Source organism: Megascapheus bottae, chromosome 12, assembly GCF_031878675.1.
Source record: "Megascapheus bottae isolate mThoBot1 chromosome 12, mThoBot2.hap1, whole genome shotgun sequence".
In the NCBI taxonomy this organism is placed as follows: Eukaryota; Metazoa; Chordata; class Mammalia; order Rodentia; family Geomyidae; genus Megascapheus; species Megascapheus bottae.
The window spans coordinates 2,956,207-2,976,741 of NC_143520.1; the positions used below are offsets into that span (position 1 = coordinate 2,956,207).

The 20,535-nt window shown below is 36.3% G+C and overlaps 1 protein-coding gene across 1 annotated transcript in view; it reads right to left on the bottom strand.

Annotated features, from left to right (window-relative positions):
* Positions 1-858: 858 nt before the first annotated feature.
* The window catches only part of Ppp1r1c (protein phosphatase 1 regulatory inhibitor subunit 1C), a 98,527-nt gene continuing 78,850 nt past the window's right edge, over positions 859-20,535 (bottom strand). Inside the window, exon 5 of the mRNA XM_090343070.1 lies at positions 859-1,820. Within this exon, the coding sequence (XP_090199196.1) occupies positions 1,732-1,820 (89 nt within the window). The 3' untranslated portion in view covers positions 859-1,731. The remainder of the gene's footprint in view (positions 1,821-20,535) is intronic.

The following is a 20,535-nucleotide window of genomic DNA, read 5'->3' on the forward strand; positions in this document are numbered from 1 at the left end:
GAAGGAGGGAAGGAGGGAAGGAAGGAGGGAAGGAGAGGATTGTTCAGATTGTTCATACTATGGTACTACGTGTCAATGAGTTTTGCAAATGGACAACTGAACTACACTGCTTTTAATACACTCTCCAGCAGTTTCACGTAATTTTCACTCACTGCATCATAAATTCCAATTCAAACATAACAACAATCATTTCTCTTCCTTCTTTGGATCTTTGGACGTTAAGATTTCACAGAGCCATTTGTGCTTTTATTATTTATTTTCTCCTTCCTGACTTTCTGAGAAGCTTGTATTTTCTCATTTCATGAATTAATATCGGTGAAAGAATCAAACTGAGCGTTCTTTAATCCCTAGAAATTTTGCATTCCAATGTCCTGAAAAATTAAAATCATTCAATATGCCAAATTTCTGAGTTGTCAGAAAGTCATTTTAAATTCATATAGAGAGTCTTATAGAAACTTTCTGTATACTAATGCCTATTCAATATACGATAAGTGGTCTTTCCTTTATTTCATAACTCCCAACAGATAAAAGCATACAGATAAATAGGTTACCATGATTTTGGATACAGAAAATTTATAAAATATTATTGATTTATTGAGATACAAGTGAAAACTTCAAATGGGATTTGGTATACCATATTACAGATCATCTGTTTTTCTCTCTCCTTCCTTCCTTCTTTCCTTCCTTCCTTCCTTCCTTCCTTCCTTCCTTCCTTCCTTCCTTCCTTCCTTCCTTTCTGTTCTCCTCCTCTTCTTCTTCTGCTCTTTCTTCTCTCTCTCTCTCTCTCTCTCTCTCTCTCTCTCTCTCTCTCTCTCTCTCTCTCTCTCTCTCTCTCTCTGTCTCTCTGTCTCTCTCTCTCTCAGTGTGTGTGTGTGTGTGTGTGTGTGTGTGTGTGTGTGTGTGTGTGTGTGTAGATTGTAGTCAGTGCCCAGGCACTGTCCCTTATCTTTGTCTCTCAAGGTGAGCACTCTACCACATGAGCCATAGCTCCATTCTTAGCTGTTTATTGGAGATAAGAATCTCACAGAATTTCCTGCCCAGGCTGGCTTCAAATTGATCCTCAGAGCTCTGCCTCATAAGCCACAGATGCCTGGCTGCATCTTTTATTGTAAAATGTTGGGAAATACATTTCACAAAGATTAGACTTAAACACATATGCTAGAGAATCCTATGATTCCTTAAGTGACAGTTGATGTATAGCTAGAAGTGGAGATGTTTAATATTTGATGCAGTGTTTTGAGTTGAACAATTTCTTCATCTTGAAGTAAATGCTGTTGTGTTTTATACATGTGACAAATGCAAACTTTCAAAGTTTCATTAGACATTCCCCCTTTGGTTAACCACTCCTATACACTTATTCTAAGTGTATTTAATATTTATTCATTTATTACTTTAAAATAATGCTATTTACAGCTGGCTTCAGAATGCAAACCTTACCAATAGGGTATATTGTATTAAGCTCTGAAAATATTAAAGTTAGAACAGACACATGTTTGTCAATTTCTATGAGTTCAAAAACAAAAAACATTGTAAAATAAATGCTTATTCTTTGGAGATAATAACGTAGAATAATTTTAACTTAGTTCTAATGTCCAGGCTTTCCAGGAGGTGTGAGTGTGGGTTGCAGAGTGGAGGATGCTTCCAGAAGCTAAGCAGAGCAGTTTCGTGGGATGTTCGGAAAAGTCAGTAGTCCAGTTATTCTCAAGAAATTCTGTTTCTGCACACCAGCAATTAATGGTCACTCTGCTCCTGTCTTTCATTTACACCTTCTTCTTCTTCGGGAAATGCTGACTCATTCTGGCCTTTCAGATGCTTAACCCCTAAAATGATTTAAAAAAAACAGAAAGGCAAAATTTAAGTGAAATTTAGTTCTAGCAGATTCTGCTTTACTGCAAGAGGAGTGCAAGTTTTCACTGTGCATATGTGCTCCTCCTCAAGAATCTCAACAATGTAGTCCTATAGAACCCTTTTAATTTTCTTAGCAATAAAAACTTCACCCAGCCAAATTTCCATTAGAGCAGGCTATCTTGTATAATTAAATCTTCTCTATTAAGGATTGCATCACAGCCTATTAAAACCCTATTAACCAAAACTCTGCTGGCAGGCTCTTATTATAATTCTGATATATCATTTAGTTCAAATATTGCTTTTGGCATCCTTGAATCCACCTACTAGGAGAACCACTGGAACTCCTAAGAACAAAAGGGCAATGTATGTGCCATTTCTCTACTGTGTAAACAACAAAACAATCACAATATTGTTAGTCCTCTTTCGGAACCTGAACAAATCTCCTTGGTTATGAAAATCCTCTCTTCAAAGGGTTTCAGTAACTGAACATGGAGATTGGGAAGGAATATTGGCTCACTTTCGCCTGCCTTGCAAGGCTCTGAGCTTCCTTCTTTGGTTCTTCTTACTTTTCCCATGATTTGCCTTCTATCAATGATAACCTAACCTACTCTTCCCTTTACCTCAATCCTCCGGACTTTGCATCTTCCTCCTTCTCCTGGCATGCTTAATCATAACCCACTTGTCCTTCACGTCCAGCTCACCTCCTCTGAAGATTACCTCAAGGCCTCCCCACCACTGCACCAGGCTCTCCTCTTGTATCATTTACCTCACAAACCTATTTGTTAATATCACCTCAAACTCTTCGATGTGAGGACATATTTAGTTGCAATTTGGATTCTCATTTTGCCCCAGTGCCTGCCAAACATTAGATACTTGTTAAAATTTACTGTCTAAATGACTGATCAAATTAATGAAGGAACATTTTTGTATGTCTTGTTGTCAAGTCTCATTAACTTACTTCAGATACTTTTTTCAAAATTAATTCAAATTTGGAGTACAAAAGAAAAGGCCATATATATAATCACCTATAAAAGTATCAATCTATGAAATGATCTCTCACTTCCCTTGTGAAAATACCATGCTAGCTGATACTCTGCACTTTTGGTAATGTTTAACAAGGAAATTTTCATACACTTTATATTTTCAAACATTTGTGAGATTTTCTAAGTACTATTGAGAAATGAAGGAAGGTGCTGAAAGAAATAAAAACTCAATGAAAAAGTCTCAGAGCACAGTATGGCCAAGACATCCTTGAAACTGCAAATAGTATTTGATCAGTTATAATAATATTTAGATATTTTAATTTCATCAGCAAATACATATCACTTGTGATTCCTGCTAACTAAAGATAAGAGAGAGAGACTCACATTAATACATTAAATTTACTTTTCATTGTATCAGCTCCATGAAAAAGAGGTTAAAATTGCTATGGAAAACAGAAGAGTTCCTTGAACACCCAAATGATCACTCTGCTATTATCTTTTTTTTAAAATATATGTTTTATTTTATTTATTTATTTATTTATTTATTGCCAGTCCTGGGCTTAAGCTCAGGGCCTGAGCACTGTCCTTGGACTTTCTCAAGGCTAGAGCTCTACCACTTGAGCCTCAGCACCACTTCTGGCTTTTTTCTATGTATGTAGTACCGAGGAATCGAACCCGGGTCTTCATGCATGCTAGGCAAGCACTTTAACCACTAGGCCAAACTCCCGGCCCTTATCTTAAATATATGAATCAGCAAGTCTCACAAATCTGTGCTTTTTACATCTGGATGGTGAATTTAGATCTAAAAAAGATAAGTAATTTGCTTAAAATTCTAAGGTGATGTAATGTTAAAAGAATTCTGACATAATATACTCCCTAAATATATACTGAATAAGTGAGTGAATGAATCATCAAGTTCCAAGTATTTAAGTATGTTTTAATTTTTAACGTTCTGGAGGCTGACCCAAACTTTCCTATCATTTGCTAAGATACATACTGGGTTTAGGGGGACCAAGCCTAACCCTGGTTCAGAAGTTAAGATACATCCTGGGTTTAGGGGGACCACGCCTAACCCTGGTTCAGAAGTTGATAGACTCCTTTTCAAGTAATCTTCCAGCCTTCCATCACTCCTTTTCTTGAGTTTAGGTTCGCAGTGTGTCTCCAAGTTTGCAAAGTTTCTCTTGACTCCAGAATTCATCTCTTTCATCGGTAAGACAATCTACATGGTTATGAAACTATTGAGATGGTGTTCTATAAGTTATTCTCAATGACATAATGCCAATATTGACTTGTCTAAACAAGAGAATCAAATGTTGAAAGAAAATCAGCAAATAAGATGCCCATTTTAAACAACTATTAAGTATTTATTCTCTACACTTGAATATAGGTTCTCTTGCTTACATAGATTAACATTTGACTTATTTTATAGCAATGGTCACATAGTTATATAAGCAAGTCACATCCTTTCTGAAGTAAAATCATTCATTTGGACAAATTTTTGATGTTCCTCAATTCAACTGTTAAATGAAGTACACCCATAGGAAAATTCTGATGAGGCAAAAGTTGGTTACATGCTATTTATCTCAGAATTTTTCTCTAGAATATTTACCACAAATTCTTTGGTTTCCAGTCACTCATTCTTTCAGTAGGATAATGGAAAATTAGTTAATTTATGGTTTGTAACAGCTTTTGGACTAATGCTTTCCTTTTCTCATCTGAAATATTTATTTGGTTATAAATGCAATGATTCTAAACTTAACTATGACATCTGCTTAGGACTGTAATAATGTCTTTTTCATTCCCAAGCACATGAGGTTTAAATAAGTAAAGGAGTAAATTGGGTATATTAATGAAATTCCTGAAGACTCTTCCTCTGCCAAATCTCATAAGCATAAGGAAAACCTTTCACCAGTACATGGGCTGTGGCTTGGCACTGGGAGAAAGCCTCCAGGGGCAAGCACAGACCCAACCTGGCTGCTTGAAAGAGGATGCATAAAATCCAAAGAAAGCTCTTGTCTCCCATCCTGGAGTTCATTTGGCTTAGTATCAACCTATATGGCCATATGGACATAGCTCTTGAGCTATTATGATCTTCTGTTAGGAGAATCCTACACCTATACTAATTGTTCTGACTGCTGCTCTTAATGTATTATGTGAAGCTGTTTCTTTTTTCTTCTTTTCCCCTTATGGTGTTTATCCATGTTGTTATTGTTTTGTTGGTTTTTTTTTTTGCCAGTCCTTGGCTTGAGCTCTGTCCTTGGACTTTCTCAAGGCTAGGGCTCTACCACTACAGCCTTAGCACCACTTCCGGCTTTTTTCTATGTATGTGGTACCGAGGAATCAAACCCGGGTCTTCATGCATGCTAGGCAAACACTTTAACCACTAGGCCAAACTCCCGACCCTATCCTTGTTGTTATTGTATCTGACTTTGTTACCTGGTATATTGTATGTATGTTTATTTGTTTATTTGAGAAAGGGAAGGGCAAAACAAGATGAGTGGGAGGGGGAGAGGGTGGGGAAGGATTTGGGGGGAGGGAAAACAAGAGAAAAACATGGAAAGGGGTAACTGTTCCAAAAGTAATGTATTCACTACCTGATGAATGTAACCACTCTGCACCACCCCAACAATAAAATTTTAAAAAATAATTAAGAGAAATCCAGAGAAAAACAATAGAAGGCACATTCTCCAGTACAAAGTGATTGCAGAGGAAGAGACATCTGATCAGGTTATGTATTATGCACATGTAAGTAGAGGTGGAGAAAAGAAAGCAGACTGAGCAAATGAAATAAATATTGTCCCCATCAGAATGCTCCACTCAGCTCTGTGGTTTAGGCAGTTAGATGTGGAATAAATATGAGAAGAGGTAAAACAACCAAGTGAAGAATTATACACATTCAGTTAATTAAAAGAAGTTTGTATTTGCCACATCACACATAAAGTTTGCTTACTTTTTCTTTTTTGAATGTTCTCAGTAAAAGATAGAAGACTTTATATTAGTAGATTTCACAAAATTTGGAGAAGGAAAGAGATGACACAGTGAAAAAATCCTATCTGTAAAGGTTTTAAAGAGCGAGAATAATGGCCAAAGCAATAAAAGTAGATGTAATCAGAGATTTTTGTTTTAAGGAAGGCAATTTTGTTTACAGGAAATTAGAGTATGTGAGCAATCCTGGTTATGATAATGAGTCTTCAGCAAACTCTTACAGGAGTAAGCTGCTGCTTCTAGGAGCAGAGCTCTGGACTGTGCTGGTGTATTCCCAATGGCAGGGCCAGCAGTGTCAGAACAGGACTTTGGTCTAATGTTATACTGATTAGACCTTTCCCACAATGTACTGTCCAAGATGAGGATCCACTGTTCACAAGTACCATTCAAAGGGATCATGCAATTTAACTTCATCTTATGAAAGCCTTCTGTAGAGGATTTGTAGGTGAAACTGGATGTTTAACATGGAGAAAATTAAGAAAGGACAACAGAGGCTGTCTTTCAATTCCTAAAATATTCAAAAATAAAATGAAGTTAATCTACATGGCTACTGGTACATCACATATGGAGAGTCAATGGCTGGCACGTATAGAATGAGACACCCAGTTAGAGCTCAATACAAAGAAGAGAGTTCCAAAAATTCTCTATGTTTACTCAGAAATAAGCATGTACATGAACTCCACATCACTGTGTATCTTCAAGTTTAAGTTAAACTTCCCTTCTGAGGCAGGTTATAGATGGATTTACAATAACCTCTCTCACCCTGAGATGCTATTAATCTACAGAGAAAATGTTTTATAATAAAAAGATCGTAAATTATAGTCGTAAATGGCATAATAGACCCAATCCATGTTTTTAAAACAAATTCACACAAATTGGGAACAACAATCAGAACTAGATTCTTTTTGTTGTTGTTTTGTGCAGGCAAATACTTTAAACATTAGAAAGCATTCTAAAGTCCTCTAGGGAATCTGTGGTTGGATTTCGGGGAGCCTTTGACCCTCTTGGAATTCTATTTATAGTCATATTTGTCCTTGTTTGAAGAAGTCTCATAGCTTTTAGATGAATATCAAAGATGTCTCTGATCTCTAAATACTTATAACTACTAGCCTAACCACTTCAGTTTAAAGATGAACAATTCAGTTGGTGAACTAGTTCACTTAAATTCAGACAATGGTTATTAGCCCAACGTGGATGCAAAAAAATTTGACCCCTAACTTCTGTTCAAGGCTATTTGCCTCAAAAATTAATTAGGATTTAATTTTCCATTGTCATTGATCTTTTGCAAAATTAGAACTTGAAGGAATAGATGGATGTGTGTGTGTGTGTGTGTGTGTGTGTGTGTGTGTGTGTGTGTGTGTCTGTCCATGGCACCTTTTCTTATCAAAGGATTTTAGACGATAGATTAACAATTACCTTTTCTACTTTATTATTGCCTTTTTAAAAAAGAAATAGAATTTGTACTCAGGAAAACACAGAGTTTAACTGTATCCAGGAACATTTCCATAACAGAAGCAAGTTTCAAATAATGTTCAGATTATCAGGAGGAAAAGCACTTTTTTTTTTTGCCAATCCTGGGCTTGAGCTCAGGGCCCGAGCACTGTCCTTGAACTTTCTCAAGGCTAGAGCTCTTGAGCCTCAGCACCATTTCTGGCTTTTTTCTATGTATGTGGTACCGAGGAATTGAACCCGGGTCTTCGTGCATGCTAGGCAAGCACTCTACCACTAGGCCAAACTCCTGACCCGAAAAGCACTTTTATGTGTCCCAAACCTGGGAGGATACTCTGAGTGACACAGAAAGTCCTTGCCTCAGGAGATATGACATAGTAATCATCAAGCAATGTAAGTAAAATATAATAACCACCTTTCTGTTTACTAATCAGGAGAGAAGCATAAGTACAAAATAGCTAGGGAAGTAGCTCAAGGTGTGATCGTGTATATTTATTGAGATTAATTTAATGAAGAAGCATCCATGCACTAGTAGAATAAATAATTCATCAGGTGTATTCTAAAATGGAAAAGATTTTCAATGTGTAGAATAAAAATTTGAACTCTCATTTCTGAGCAATATGCTGGTTAAGAGGAATAGCAAACTTGATGCCTGTGCAAATACTATTTGCAAGATACCCTAAATAGGCATTTGCTTTCTGAAATATGGTTATGTTCAAAGAAACATCAGTAACCTTAGGAATGCCACATGCTAATAATTCTTTCAGACTGACCTCAATTTGTTGAAAATATTAGGCTAGAGATGCTTAATTGAATCTATATATGGTACAGAAGAGCTGTGTGATAAAAGCCCATCATCTAAGACTGGAAATACGCTTTGAATTTTTCAAAACTTCTTTAACATTTTGTACCATGTTTAATCCCCTTGTCCTTCATTTATGCTAAAAAATCTACACATAAATGCCCTGAAGGTCACAGAGATTAGTGATCTATAGATTTCATGCCAAAGAGAAACACTCATAGTCATCCAGACTTGCTGTGCATCTGTCTCTTTCTAATGTATTTGAAGATAATTATTTTGTAGACAACACAGTTAATTTCTGTCATCAGATAGTAAGCAGGCAATATCTAATGAAAATCAATGTATGATTTCTTCACCATAATTTATGGAAATTTTTTGTGTAGAACAGTAAACCATAATGTGATTCTGTATTCATGAGACACAGGTATAGGGACAATATGTTTATAATATTTATTTATATATATGTACATATATATATATATATATAGTGGGTCATGCGGCTTGAACTCAGCCTGGGCGCTGTCCTTAAGCTCTTCAGCTCAAGATTACCACTCCTACCCCTGGGTCTGGGTGTTTTCTCTGAGCTCTTTCAGCTCAAGGTTACTGCCCTAACCTTGAGCCAAACCCCATTTCTCATTTTTTCTAGACATTAAGTGGAGATAAGAGTCTCAGGTCCTTTAGTGCCTGGGCTGTTTTTTCTTTATATTTTTACCAATCATACATTTTATCAAAACCATTGCCTACATATGAAGCTGGAATGAAAGATGTAGTAATACATTCTGAGAGTATAGGTGAGAATGTACTATCACATATTGTTAGAAGCGTGAATTCAAATTATACTTTTTGAGGATAATCTGGATTTATTTAGCAAAATATGAAGAATACATATAATTATACACAAGACTGAGGCTAGCACAAGTCAAGAATGTGCGTATATATATAAATGTACTTATAATTATATGATTATATACACATAAATACAATTCTATATACATATACCTAAAATTATGTCCATATTTATCTACATAGAACTCATATATAAGTTTATATGCATGTATATGTACATATGTATATATATACATATATGTATATACATTTCACAAAGATTTTTCTGCTTATCCAAGATTTCTTTGATAGAGTGCCCTTTGCGCCCTCTATACCCAAGCACCCTTTTGATAACTCTATTTTCTCCTGAGGCTAATGCATTCCACATGAATTTAGAAATGAAGTTAAAATTCTAAGCTACACATGATGAAGCTAAGTGATATTAGATAATTTCAGTTTCGCAAGAGACAGAATGGCTCCTGACTTGCAAGACTGGACCACAATTAGTTGAACACAATATAATAAAAAATAAAAAAGTATTGATCCGCAAGAGTCAGTGGTTAGCTTTGAAAGCAACATAAATGAAATAGCTAAAGAAGAGCTGCAATTATACTCACAGAAGCCTGTGTCTTTTAAAGGTGACAAAGGAAGGACATCATGAGCTGGCGTTCTGGAAGGCTTTGTCCCCCAAATCGTATCTTTCCATATTGAAGTGAGGGTAAATACATGGCCATGCAGAAGGGTACTGGGAAGGGTATTATGGGTCATAATAGGTTGATTCTAAAAAGTGTTAGTTAGACAGAGCCAGGAGTTTGGCCTAATGGTAGAGTGCTTGCCTAGCATGCACAAACCCAGGTTCAATTCCTCAGTACAACATACATAGAAAAAAGCCGAGAGTGGTGCTGCGGCTATAGTGGTAGAGCTCTAGCCTTGAGAAATCCCAGGGGCAGTGCTCAGGTCCTGAGTTCAAGCCCGAGGACTGGAAAAAAATTTAAAAAATTAAATTTAACAGACAAAAATCAGTAGCTTTCCTGTATAGAAGCAATGAGAAGATAGGAAAAGTAAAATAACTTCATTTTCAATAGACTCAAATAATTTGTTAAAAAGCCTAAATCCAGCAATCGACATAGGAAGGTTTGATCTCTACAATTGAAAACAAGGACATACTAAATCCACCAGCACAACAATGTTCATTGCAGCACTATTTACCATACCAAAGATATGGAACCAACCCAGATGGCCCTCAGTTGATGAGTGGATCCACAAGATGTGGTATTTGTACACAATGGAATTCTATGCTGCTGTCAGAAAGAATGACATTGCCCCATTTGTTAGGAAATGGAAAGACTTAGAAAAAATCATATTAAGTGAAGTAAGCCAGACTCAAAGGAACTTAGCCTCAATGGTCTCCCTCATTGGTCATAATAAGTAGAAACCTTGGGCTCTCCTAGCAGAGATTTGCAATAGAGCAAAACCTTGATACAAAAGGCCATTTAGTATGACACTAAATGAAAGGATCTCTAGGATATAGAAACATAAGCCATATAATGAATGATTGTTGTTCTTAAGGTACTATGTTATCTCTCATCTCTTTTGCGGTCCCTTGGTTATCTCATATTGTTACAGTATCTCACTTTGTTACCTGATATATCTGTATATATTTGTATTTGGTTATTTGAAATTGGATAGGGAACGGGGGAAAACAAGATGAGGGATGGGGGTGGGGGGGAGGGAAATGGGGACCAAGACATATGAAAGGGTATCAATGTATGGGAATTAATGCACCATCTATCTGGCAAATATCATGTAACCCTTCTATTAATTACAATAATAAATATATGAAAAAGGAAAACTTTGAAGAAAGAAATTGAAGAAGGGATTAGGAAGTATAAAAACTTTCCATGTTCATGAATTGTTGGAAATAATATTGCAAAAGTAGCCATAATGCCAAAGGTTACCTACAATCTCAGGGCAGTAATTCAGGACAAAAATGACCATGAATTAGACTTTTGATATCACCTCAAATTGAGTTTATATATAATAACAATCATGTTCGTTAATATGATGTTTCTTCCATAAAGTCTCATATATATATATATCCAATTCCTGGATCCATAGTACCTAGATGGTGTAACAAACTACTGTCTATATAAATTTCAAAGCTATTTCAGTTATTTTATACTATAATTTTTCTCATGTTAACTTGTAAAATGCAAATAATTGCAATTCCATAATTTTTGCAGTCTTATTTTGGTATTCCTTGATTAATACAGATAGCTTAAAAATAGGAGAATGGACAGAATGCTAACACACACACACACACACACACACACCTTGACCTTCATAAAACTTTAGGAGAAAAGTCCATCTATATCAACAGACACATAAGGAGCTCAACTCAAGTTCCTGCCCTACTCTCTGGTGTTCACTCCAGTTGACCTTGGATTATAAAGCACTGCCTTCCTGTTAAGAGTAGTTTGTCTCCATCATTGACACATGGCCTTTCACAGTTGAAAGAACTTGGAAAGGTAGTCCTGAATTTAAAAGCAAGCCCAATGGCCTTCCAATACATACATGCACAGGCACATTCTAATTCATGTTAGAGATGACATCACTCTAGAACACATTGTTACCTTTATTCTGTAGTGTGAGCATCATAAGACAGTAGACACGAAGTGAATAAACTGCTGGTGTCTGATAATTCTCTTTTCTGGTTTATCTTACCTGGCTGTAATCTTAACACCTAATGCCCGAGGTGGGGGGTGGGGGAAGCAGGTCTCTAAGACATAAGGTGGTTTCCATGGGTCATGGAAATGAAACTGTTTAGAAAGATACTCTAATGGAAGTTCAGTGACATTGGAATGGATGTTGGTATAATAATGTAGGGATATTACAAAATATGTCTACTATATTAAAAGATATTTTAATGTCTTTATGAGATGGGAAGGGAAAAGGAAAGGCAACTAGTTCAATGTTACCTTCTGTACCTTTAGCTTCAAACAACATTTTGTTGAAATGGGTACTAGAAAAAAAAGGCTTCCCTATGTCTTGGTAGTATTCTTCTAGTTGCATCTCAACTTTAGACTTGTTATCAGAACTGGAGCATCTCTGCCGGGCCCTTCCCAGTTGCCTGAAGCCACCACAACTACTAAATCCAATTATTATTGTTTTATTTTGTAATGTGGAGATAAGTAGAATAAAGTTTAATTTATAAATTAATGACAGCAAGATTAATCATAAGTAATGACACACATTAGGAAAGAATATGCTATAAGAAGAGCTATTTGAAATTCATCAGTTTTAAATTGTTTCTGGAATTTGCATTTAATATTTTGGAACCATGGTAGAACTAAGGCCTCTGAAGCTTTAGAATTAGCAGGAATAAGGATAGTCATGCTATGGAAAGCTTGGGACATAAAACAAAATCAGTGAATGCTTTCCTATTAGTAATATACTCTAAAGGATGAGCATCTAAAGTTTTTCAGGCCAGAGGTCAAAACCATCACCGCTGATGCTCTGCTTTCCTTTGTTCCTGAAACAACAATTTTATTAACAAATAAACTATGGTCTGTGGTCACTCTCATGAGTCATTTTGATCACCTCTGTAAATATGATAAGACTACATGAACACACAGGATATCATAAGGTGCTAGTAGTGAGTGAAAAGTGGCCAAAAAAAGCTTCTCTGAATTTTCCTTGAGGCATCCTCTCAGCAAACAAGTTCTGCTACTTTGGTTTTGAAAATACAAGAAACAAAGTTCTACACTTTCATAATTCTTATTTCCTTCTTTGTGTGTCCTTGTTTATGTGTTATGAACATATATGTTCATATTCTCAAGCTTCTGCCACACCTGATTCTATCATCTTGACTTTTGGTAGCGACACCCTATATTCTAGCACTTTTGAAGTTTTCAGAGTAGAAATATGGAATCTTTTCACCCGAAGCGTACCACTGTGGACTCGGAGGGCTGCCGCTCTTGATCTCACCATAACTGGACACTTTGTGATTGCCAGTGAGTAAACCAAACAGCTCCTGTCCGTGCTGAATCTACACCAGAACTAGCACTTGAACTCAAATACAATTCTCGTTTTCTTTGAGCCAGGATCTTATTCTTCTGATCATCAGATATTTCTAATTGACAATGCCTTTCTCCCTTCAAAATACATTATGATGAAATTTTGACAACTTTTTGTGAAAGCGGGACAGCTTTATTATGCCTCAGAATAAAGTTTTTAGTCATTGCTATATTTTTCCAGGTGTCAAGAAAGGAAATGATGGGTACAGATGATTCTGGATATTAATATTTTGAACCACCTCTCATACAATATTTACATGGCCAATTGCTCTCTATTTTAGGGCTATTATAACTCAGGAAAGAGGCAGATATTTTTCTGGGCTAGTTCTCATTTTAAATACTCAGAAGTCCTTTTCCATAAATTGTGGAAATGTTCCAGGAATTTCAACATCTCTTGAACAATTTCCTGCCCCAATATTGTTATAAAATTGAAAATGTTCTTAGTCCTGGACTTCTTCTAGAAGATATTATCAACACAGAAAGTAGTCAAACAGATAACACCTGCTTCAGAAGCTGATTACTAGCATTAAATTTTTTTTTCTCCAACCAAGATATTTTAGGGAGCATATTGTGCTTTCTCAATTATTTTTAGATACTTGTTTTAAGTTAGTATTCTTGATGCAAATAAATGAAGATTAGTATGTGGTAGGACAAAACATCTTGTACTTACTTTCTATATACCGAATATCATCACAAAAATTTGTATCTCATCATATTTGAAGGAAATCCAAAGTTAATGAGCATTGCTCTTTTTTTATTAGTCATGAAATCTCCAAATTAAGAACTTATATTTCCAAACCATGGGCAGAGTTTGGAATTCAATCTGAGACACATTAAATGCATCAAAACAATCTTCATATTGTTGAAGGACGGAGTTGTCTACTGAAGTTTGCATATTGTTGGGCACTGGTTGTTTAAGCCTATGAGCCTACGTATTCAGGAGGGTGAGATCTGAAAATGAAGGTTTCAAGCCAGCCATGGCAAGAGCAAGAGGTCCTGAGTTTAAGCCCAAGAACTGATTTTTCAAAAAATACATGCTAATGATTACAAATGAGGAAAACCTATGTTCCTTTGGGTCTGCCTTACTTCACTCAGGATTACTTTTCCCGTCTTTCCATTTCCTTCAAATGGGGCAATGTCATTCTTTCTGACGGCAGCATGGAATTCCATTGTGTATAAGTACCGCCCATCTAGGACTCTCCTAGCAGAGGATTACAATAGCTCAAAATCTAGGTACAGGTCATATATGGAAACGAGCTTTATCTGTGTGATTGTTGTTCTTAATGTACTATGTTATTTCTCTTCTCTTTTTTTGCCCTTTGGTTAATCTCATATTGTTACTGTATCTGACTTTGTTACCTGGTATATTGTATATTTGTTTATTTGAAATAGGAAAAGGAAGGGGGGATAAAGATAATTGGGAGGGGTGGGGGAAGGAAAATGGGGACAAAACATGAGAAGGGCTATCAGTATGTGAGAAGTAATGCATCTACTACCTGACAAATGTAATTGTAACCCCTCTATATATTACCCCAATAATAAAAAATAAAAGAAAAAGAAGTACATGCATGGCAAAAATCAGAATATGAATGGATGGTTATGACTTTCATTTTCCATTTGCAGAAAGAGATGCCTAGGAAAAGGTACTGAATTCTCATGCCTAGGTGAAGACTGGCCTGCTTAAAAAAAGGGAGGGTTGGGGGAAGCGAGCCATTGAAGACCTAACATGGCTACACATTTAAAGCCAATTGCTTTTTTCTGAAGTCAGTTCTATGGGTATTCAGGAGGCCTTGTGCCTCCGAGGCCAAGAGGAATCTGAACAAACAAGGTGCTCCAGATTCCCCTTAGTTTATTACCATTATTTTTACCAATTACCCACTTGTTCCCTAGCTTAAGGTAAAAATACAGTCTTCCCTGGGTTTCTAGATTTTCATTTCTGAAGATTTCCTCATTTCATGAAGATCTAGTTCCGTACATGAAATGTGCTTTTCTCCTACTAATTTGATTTGGGAGGCGGGGCAGGGACAGTTTTGGGGCTTGAACTTGGTCCTCATACTTGAAGGCTACCATTGGAGCTAGACCCAGTTCTTTATACATTTTAGTATTCTTCAAGTAGAGCCTCATGCTTTTTAAGGCTAGTGTGAGACTGAGATCCTTCGGGCCTCTGTTTTTCCATGTGGCTGGGATTACAAGCACAAGCACCAGGCTTGGTTTGAACTTTTTTAGGTTTGTAGGATTATAGACCATGATCTTGTGGAAGACGGTGAAAGAATAGTATTTTGTCTCACCATACCCCAAAAAGGAACTCAACTAAATGCTACTAATGTCAGATTGCCAATAGTATACACTACAGTGGTGAGGTAAGTACCACAAATACTGTTTGGGAATGAATCAGACTGACTGAAAGCAACAACTCAAGCTTACTCAGAAATGAAGACTGGGGGTTCACTTAAGGTTTGAAGCCACAGTAGTGAATGATGGGAGCTCTGTGGTAAAGATCACGTGGTATACCATATATAAATGGGGGGAGAGGAAGGGGACTCAGTTCAAACCCAGGCGATTGTGCGCATGTACGGATGAGAGTCAATATTGCCACACAGCATTGTGAAGCCTAATGTTTAATGATGGCAAGTAATTGAAAAGAAAATACTGAATGGAATACACACATTATGTCACTTGTTAAATGAGACAAGTGGGCTTTCACAGTGGACTTTCCATGTACAGACTGAACGTTTAATTTTCAGTGCTTGAAATCTCTCTTTACTTTTAAGGAGAGATTTATAGCCAGTCATTCATTGACTGGGCAATGGTCAAGTAAATTTAAACTCTAAGATAAAACACTTGAATGAACATAATTAGAGACCACCCATGAAAAGTTTGGTGAAGAAATGAGCTTGAAGCTGTCACACTAGAGAAGGTGGAGAAAAGAAGCCACCACCAACATCTCTTTTCTTCAAGGATACACGTTGCAAGAGAGGAATATGCAAGGTTCTGGAAAGCGTTTGGGTGCTTATTTTTAGACTAGAAGATGCTTGTGCTTGCTTTTACAGCAAGAAGAGGGGAGTATATGGAACAGAAATATACGGAAAGGCTCTATTTAGTTCTTTTAATGTTTTGATGATACTGGGCTTCATTTGAACCAAGGGCCTCTCACTTGCTAGACAGAAACTCTTCCACATAAACTATGTCCCCAGCCTTTTTCACATTTTTTATTTTCTTGATTTTTGTCCAGGGCTGGCCTCAAATGATAATTCTCCTACTTTTATTTCCTATATACCTGTGATTACATTACAGGTACTCACCACCACACTAAATTTGAGGCAGGAGCTCACTCACTTTATGACTAGGCCTTCCTCAAACTGTTAGACTCTCATAGCCACCCTCCCAAACAGCTAAGATTATGGGTGTGAAATATATTTCCCAGCTTACTCTTTCTTAAAAACTTGCATTTTCCACCCAGGCCCAGAGTTCAAGCCCCACCACCAAAAAAACAAAACAAAAGAAAACAACAAACTTGCATTTCCCTTGGCTTCTGAAAGATAATTCTTTTGGTGATTTCCTACTACGTTTAATTAATTACCATTCTCAACATCATTGTGCCATTTTTCTGCTTTAGCTACCTAGCGAACATTCTCAGAGTGATTTGCTATTTTTTGAAGGGTAATTTAAAAAAAATCCTTCACTAAAGATAGACACCATAAACTCAATATGACTAAAATTTTACACTCCTTTTCTCTCCTTTAAATCTGATAATAACTTCTCTGAAAGTTTTACAAAAACGAAAATCAGACTTTTGAAAAACCTTCTGCTGTCATAAGAAGCAGGATGTCTATTTTTATTTTCAAATATGAAATAACTCTCCACATTTGAAAGTTATTAATTTAAAAGTAATGGTTTATATTCCCTTTCAACTGTGAAGACTGGATGCATGAATGGAGAACCTGGGTTTTAAGACGCTAGTTTGAAATCACAGGTGTATTTTGGGAAACTTATTAGTTATCCTGTGAAAAGCTTTGGCTTTTTAAAACCTGGCACATTGTCTAACTTTATTCTTGGGGAAGTTAAGGTTACATTGCCAGTGCTGGAAGATTGCAACTGAGAGGCTTTATTTATTCATTTTAGACTAACTTTTCAAATAAGATTCAGCTTAAATATTAAGTATAATATTTAGGAAACTCAACTTCTCTGTTCATCACAGGCTTTAAAGGCTCTGCTTAAAAGGTAACAGCAGAAAGAAATCCTCACCTGGTTTTCATCCATTATAAACAGAAAAGATCAACAGTTTACTCCTGTTTAGGGGTGCAAAAACACTCTGTCATTAACTCATCATAAGCTTACTTTATAAAAGCATATTCCTTCCTACCCCCTGTCTCACTCTCACTGTCCCTTCCTATTTGTCCTTCCTTCTCTTCCCCTCTCTAACACACACACACACACACACACACACACACACACACACACAGAGATTTTACAATTAAAGAGAATTGTTTAACAATTATCTTGTTCAATTTGACACATTTTATGTGACAGAATGAATTTTAGCTTTGGTTCCACTCTTTATAACATCCACTCTTTATACAAAGTACTTTTATAGAACAGATTTGTTAAGTCTACATAGATAAGAATGTCTAAGTCAAATGTACAGTGTATAAAGTAATGAAAACAAATCCATTTCTTCTTAAGAGACTATTTATATTGAAAGTGATTTACCTTTGGCTAAGTTTCTGAAGAAAACCAGATTCAAATATGTTATTAATGAATATGTAAATATAAGAAGAAAATACACTATAAGCATCCAAAAATTGAGATGTTTAAAAGACCATTAATTGTTTTAAAAAGTTTCATGCTATTAGAAGATAATACTATGTACATGGAAAAATTTAGAAGATTTATTTGCCAACAGAATAAAATCATTAAATCTAATCCTCAGAGCTAGATGTACATCATTATTAACTTTGTTAGTAAAAACCTTATGACCAAGGCAGAGGACAACCAGGTTAATTTATAGTATAGTGGTGATTATTGTAAATAAAAGAAATTGTCCTATAGATAGCTATCATTTTGTTCTTTGAGTATTGTTTTTAAATCTAATATTACTGTTATTATTAAGGTACTGTACAGAAGGGTGACTATTTTGTAAGTCAGGTGACAAGCACATTTCTTTGGGGACAATGTCACTTTTGCTTTCCTCCCCTCTCCCTTGCTCTCTCTGACCACCACTTGCATGATTCATCCCATAGTGTTTACCTGCGTGAATTCATCCTTTCTCCCTCCATTTTCTGCATACCCGTTCCTCACAACATAGAATAAATGAACACACAAAACAAAACAAAAAGCAAAACTAAGCACCACACCAAAAGCAGCAATAACAACAAAATCGATATTTCCATTTCCTGGTAATCATTTAAATAAATAGGATTTAAATGTTCAGAGGCACACGCCTTTGGATTTCTCCCCTAAGACTTTTCTTTAGTGTTACTGTTTGTGTATGAATTCCTAGTGTCCTGTATAATTTACCGTGCCCTTGTGTATGTTAGATCTAGCTTCTGCATAGGACAGAAAGCACATGCCTTTTCTCTCTGTGTCTGGCTTAACTCACTTAATATGATTTGTTCTCAGTTCAGCCATTTCCCTGCAAATGACATACTCTTATCCTTTCTAAGGGATGAATAAAATTTTATTGTGTATAAAAATCCAATTTTTTGGATCTACTCTGAGTATTTTTCTCAGCTTAGTTATTACTTGCTTTGTATAGGATAAGAAAAATGAAACTTTCACTATAGACTCATCTATACCTGCTTACCTTTATAAAAAATGGAAGAAGCTATATGTGATACAAAATCACTCACACAAACAATAACAAGGTTTGAAGAACTATGTAAAAACTTAGAAATCCATAAAAGATTTCCTAGAAAAGAGCTAGCTTTTCCTATTTGGAAATACACACATCTTAGTAATATATTTGGACTTATCTGAAATACCAGCCGAGCTGTGGGTGTTGAGATTAATAAATCCACATGTAAAAATGAATCCTTCATTTCTTCATGCTTTCCAGGGTCCTGCTGTGTGGTGTAGGATTATCTGGAAGGATTTTGCTTCCTGGCTACCTACAACTTCAAACCAAGATTTACTGCTGATGGTGCTTTCTGTGGCAGTATTTAGCTGTTCTTGTGCTGAGATAACCCAAATGGCTGGGATCTATTTCAGGCTTGGCTAGCCCCAGCTAGACATGATTTTGAGAAAAATTCTTTTCCAGACTTGGACTTCCAGTGTAATCACAGAATTTAGTTTACAAAACCAAGATCTAAATGGTGGTGTGGCATAGAGCCAATTTGACTTGGTTGTCTAGGTAAGAGAAAACCCATCTGCTCCCTCTTTCTCCCCTACAGTATCTGGGCTGATCTCATTCTACTAAACAGGCCTAATGTCTCACTCCTAATGGGATTTTTTTTGTAAATGAATTTGAACAAGAAATGCTGTGTGCACAGGGAAAATTGTGATTCATTCAGGATGAGCATGTTTATGGCATGCTTTTTGCTCATTACCCTGTGCAAATTTGTTTATCTTTTGTCTAGATTGCATTAAGCCAAACATACAAGCAGTCTAAAGACAGAATGTATTACTGAGAAACAGAGGGGAAAATAGCCAATACAATTAGAATACCCATACAGCATCTCAAGCAAAAAGCATCGAATGATGAGAGAACTGCCAAAGCACCAGAGAGCTTTACCTGAGTGACAATATCCAACCGTCACAAGCATCAAGGGTGCACACCCTGATTAGCGTCTCAGTCACGCTGTATCCCACTTCTCATGGCTTTCCAGGAACTCTGCAGATCTAGCACACATGAGCCACCAGTAGGGCTGCGTCAGTAGCTTCCTTCCAAAATTAATGGAAGATTTGATAGCTTCCCAGTTTCTGATTATTCATCTTTGTTATTTTTCTTTTATGGCACTAGAGTTTGAACTCAGGGTCTTGCACTTGCTACTTATTCCCTCTGCGACTTGAGTTGCACATTTACCCAGTTTTACTTTAGTTAATTTTGAGCTAGAGTCTCACTTTCTACTTTTTGGCCATGATTCTCCTAGTTTCACTAGGTCCTATCATAGCGAGGATGATAGCCATATGCAACCATTGAGATGAGGCTGGGCAAACTTCCTTGCCACAGCTGGCCTCTAAATGTCATCCTTCTGATCTCAGCCTCGCTCCAAGTATCCAGAACTGCAGAGGTGAATCACTCTTCCCCACTTAAGGATTGTGTAATTTTTGAAGTTTAACTGTGGACAACATTTCGACCAGCACAAATTCTACAATATAGCTTAAGTTTATGGCAAGTGTGATGAACACCGTTTAGTATAAAGAGGAAATAAACAGAGAAGCCATTAGTAAGAGGATTAAAGACAGATCATCTTTAAATTATTGGCTGAATATCTGCTAGTAGTAAATTTTCTTCAAATTCTATGAGTATTAACCTGTGTTACTCATTTCTCTCTTTGATTTGCATAGATAGATAGATAGATAGATAGATAGATAGATAAGTATTAAAATTGCAATGCTTATTCAGAAG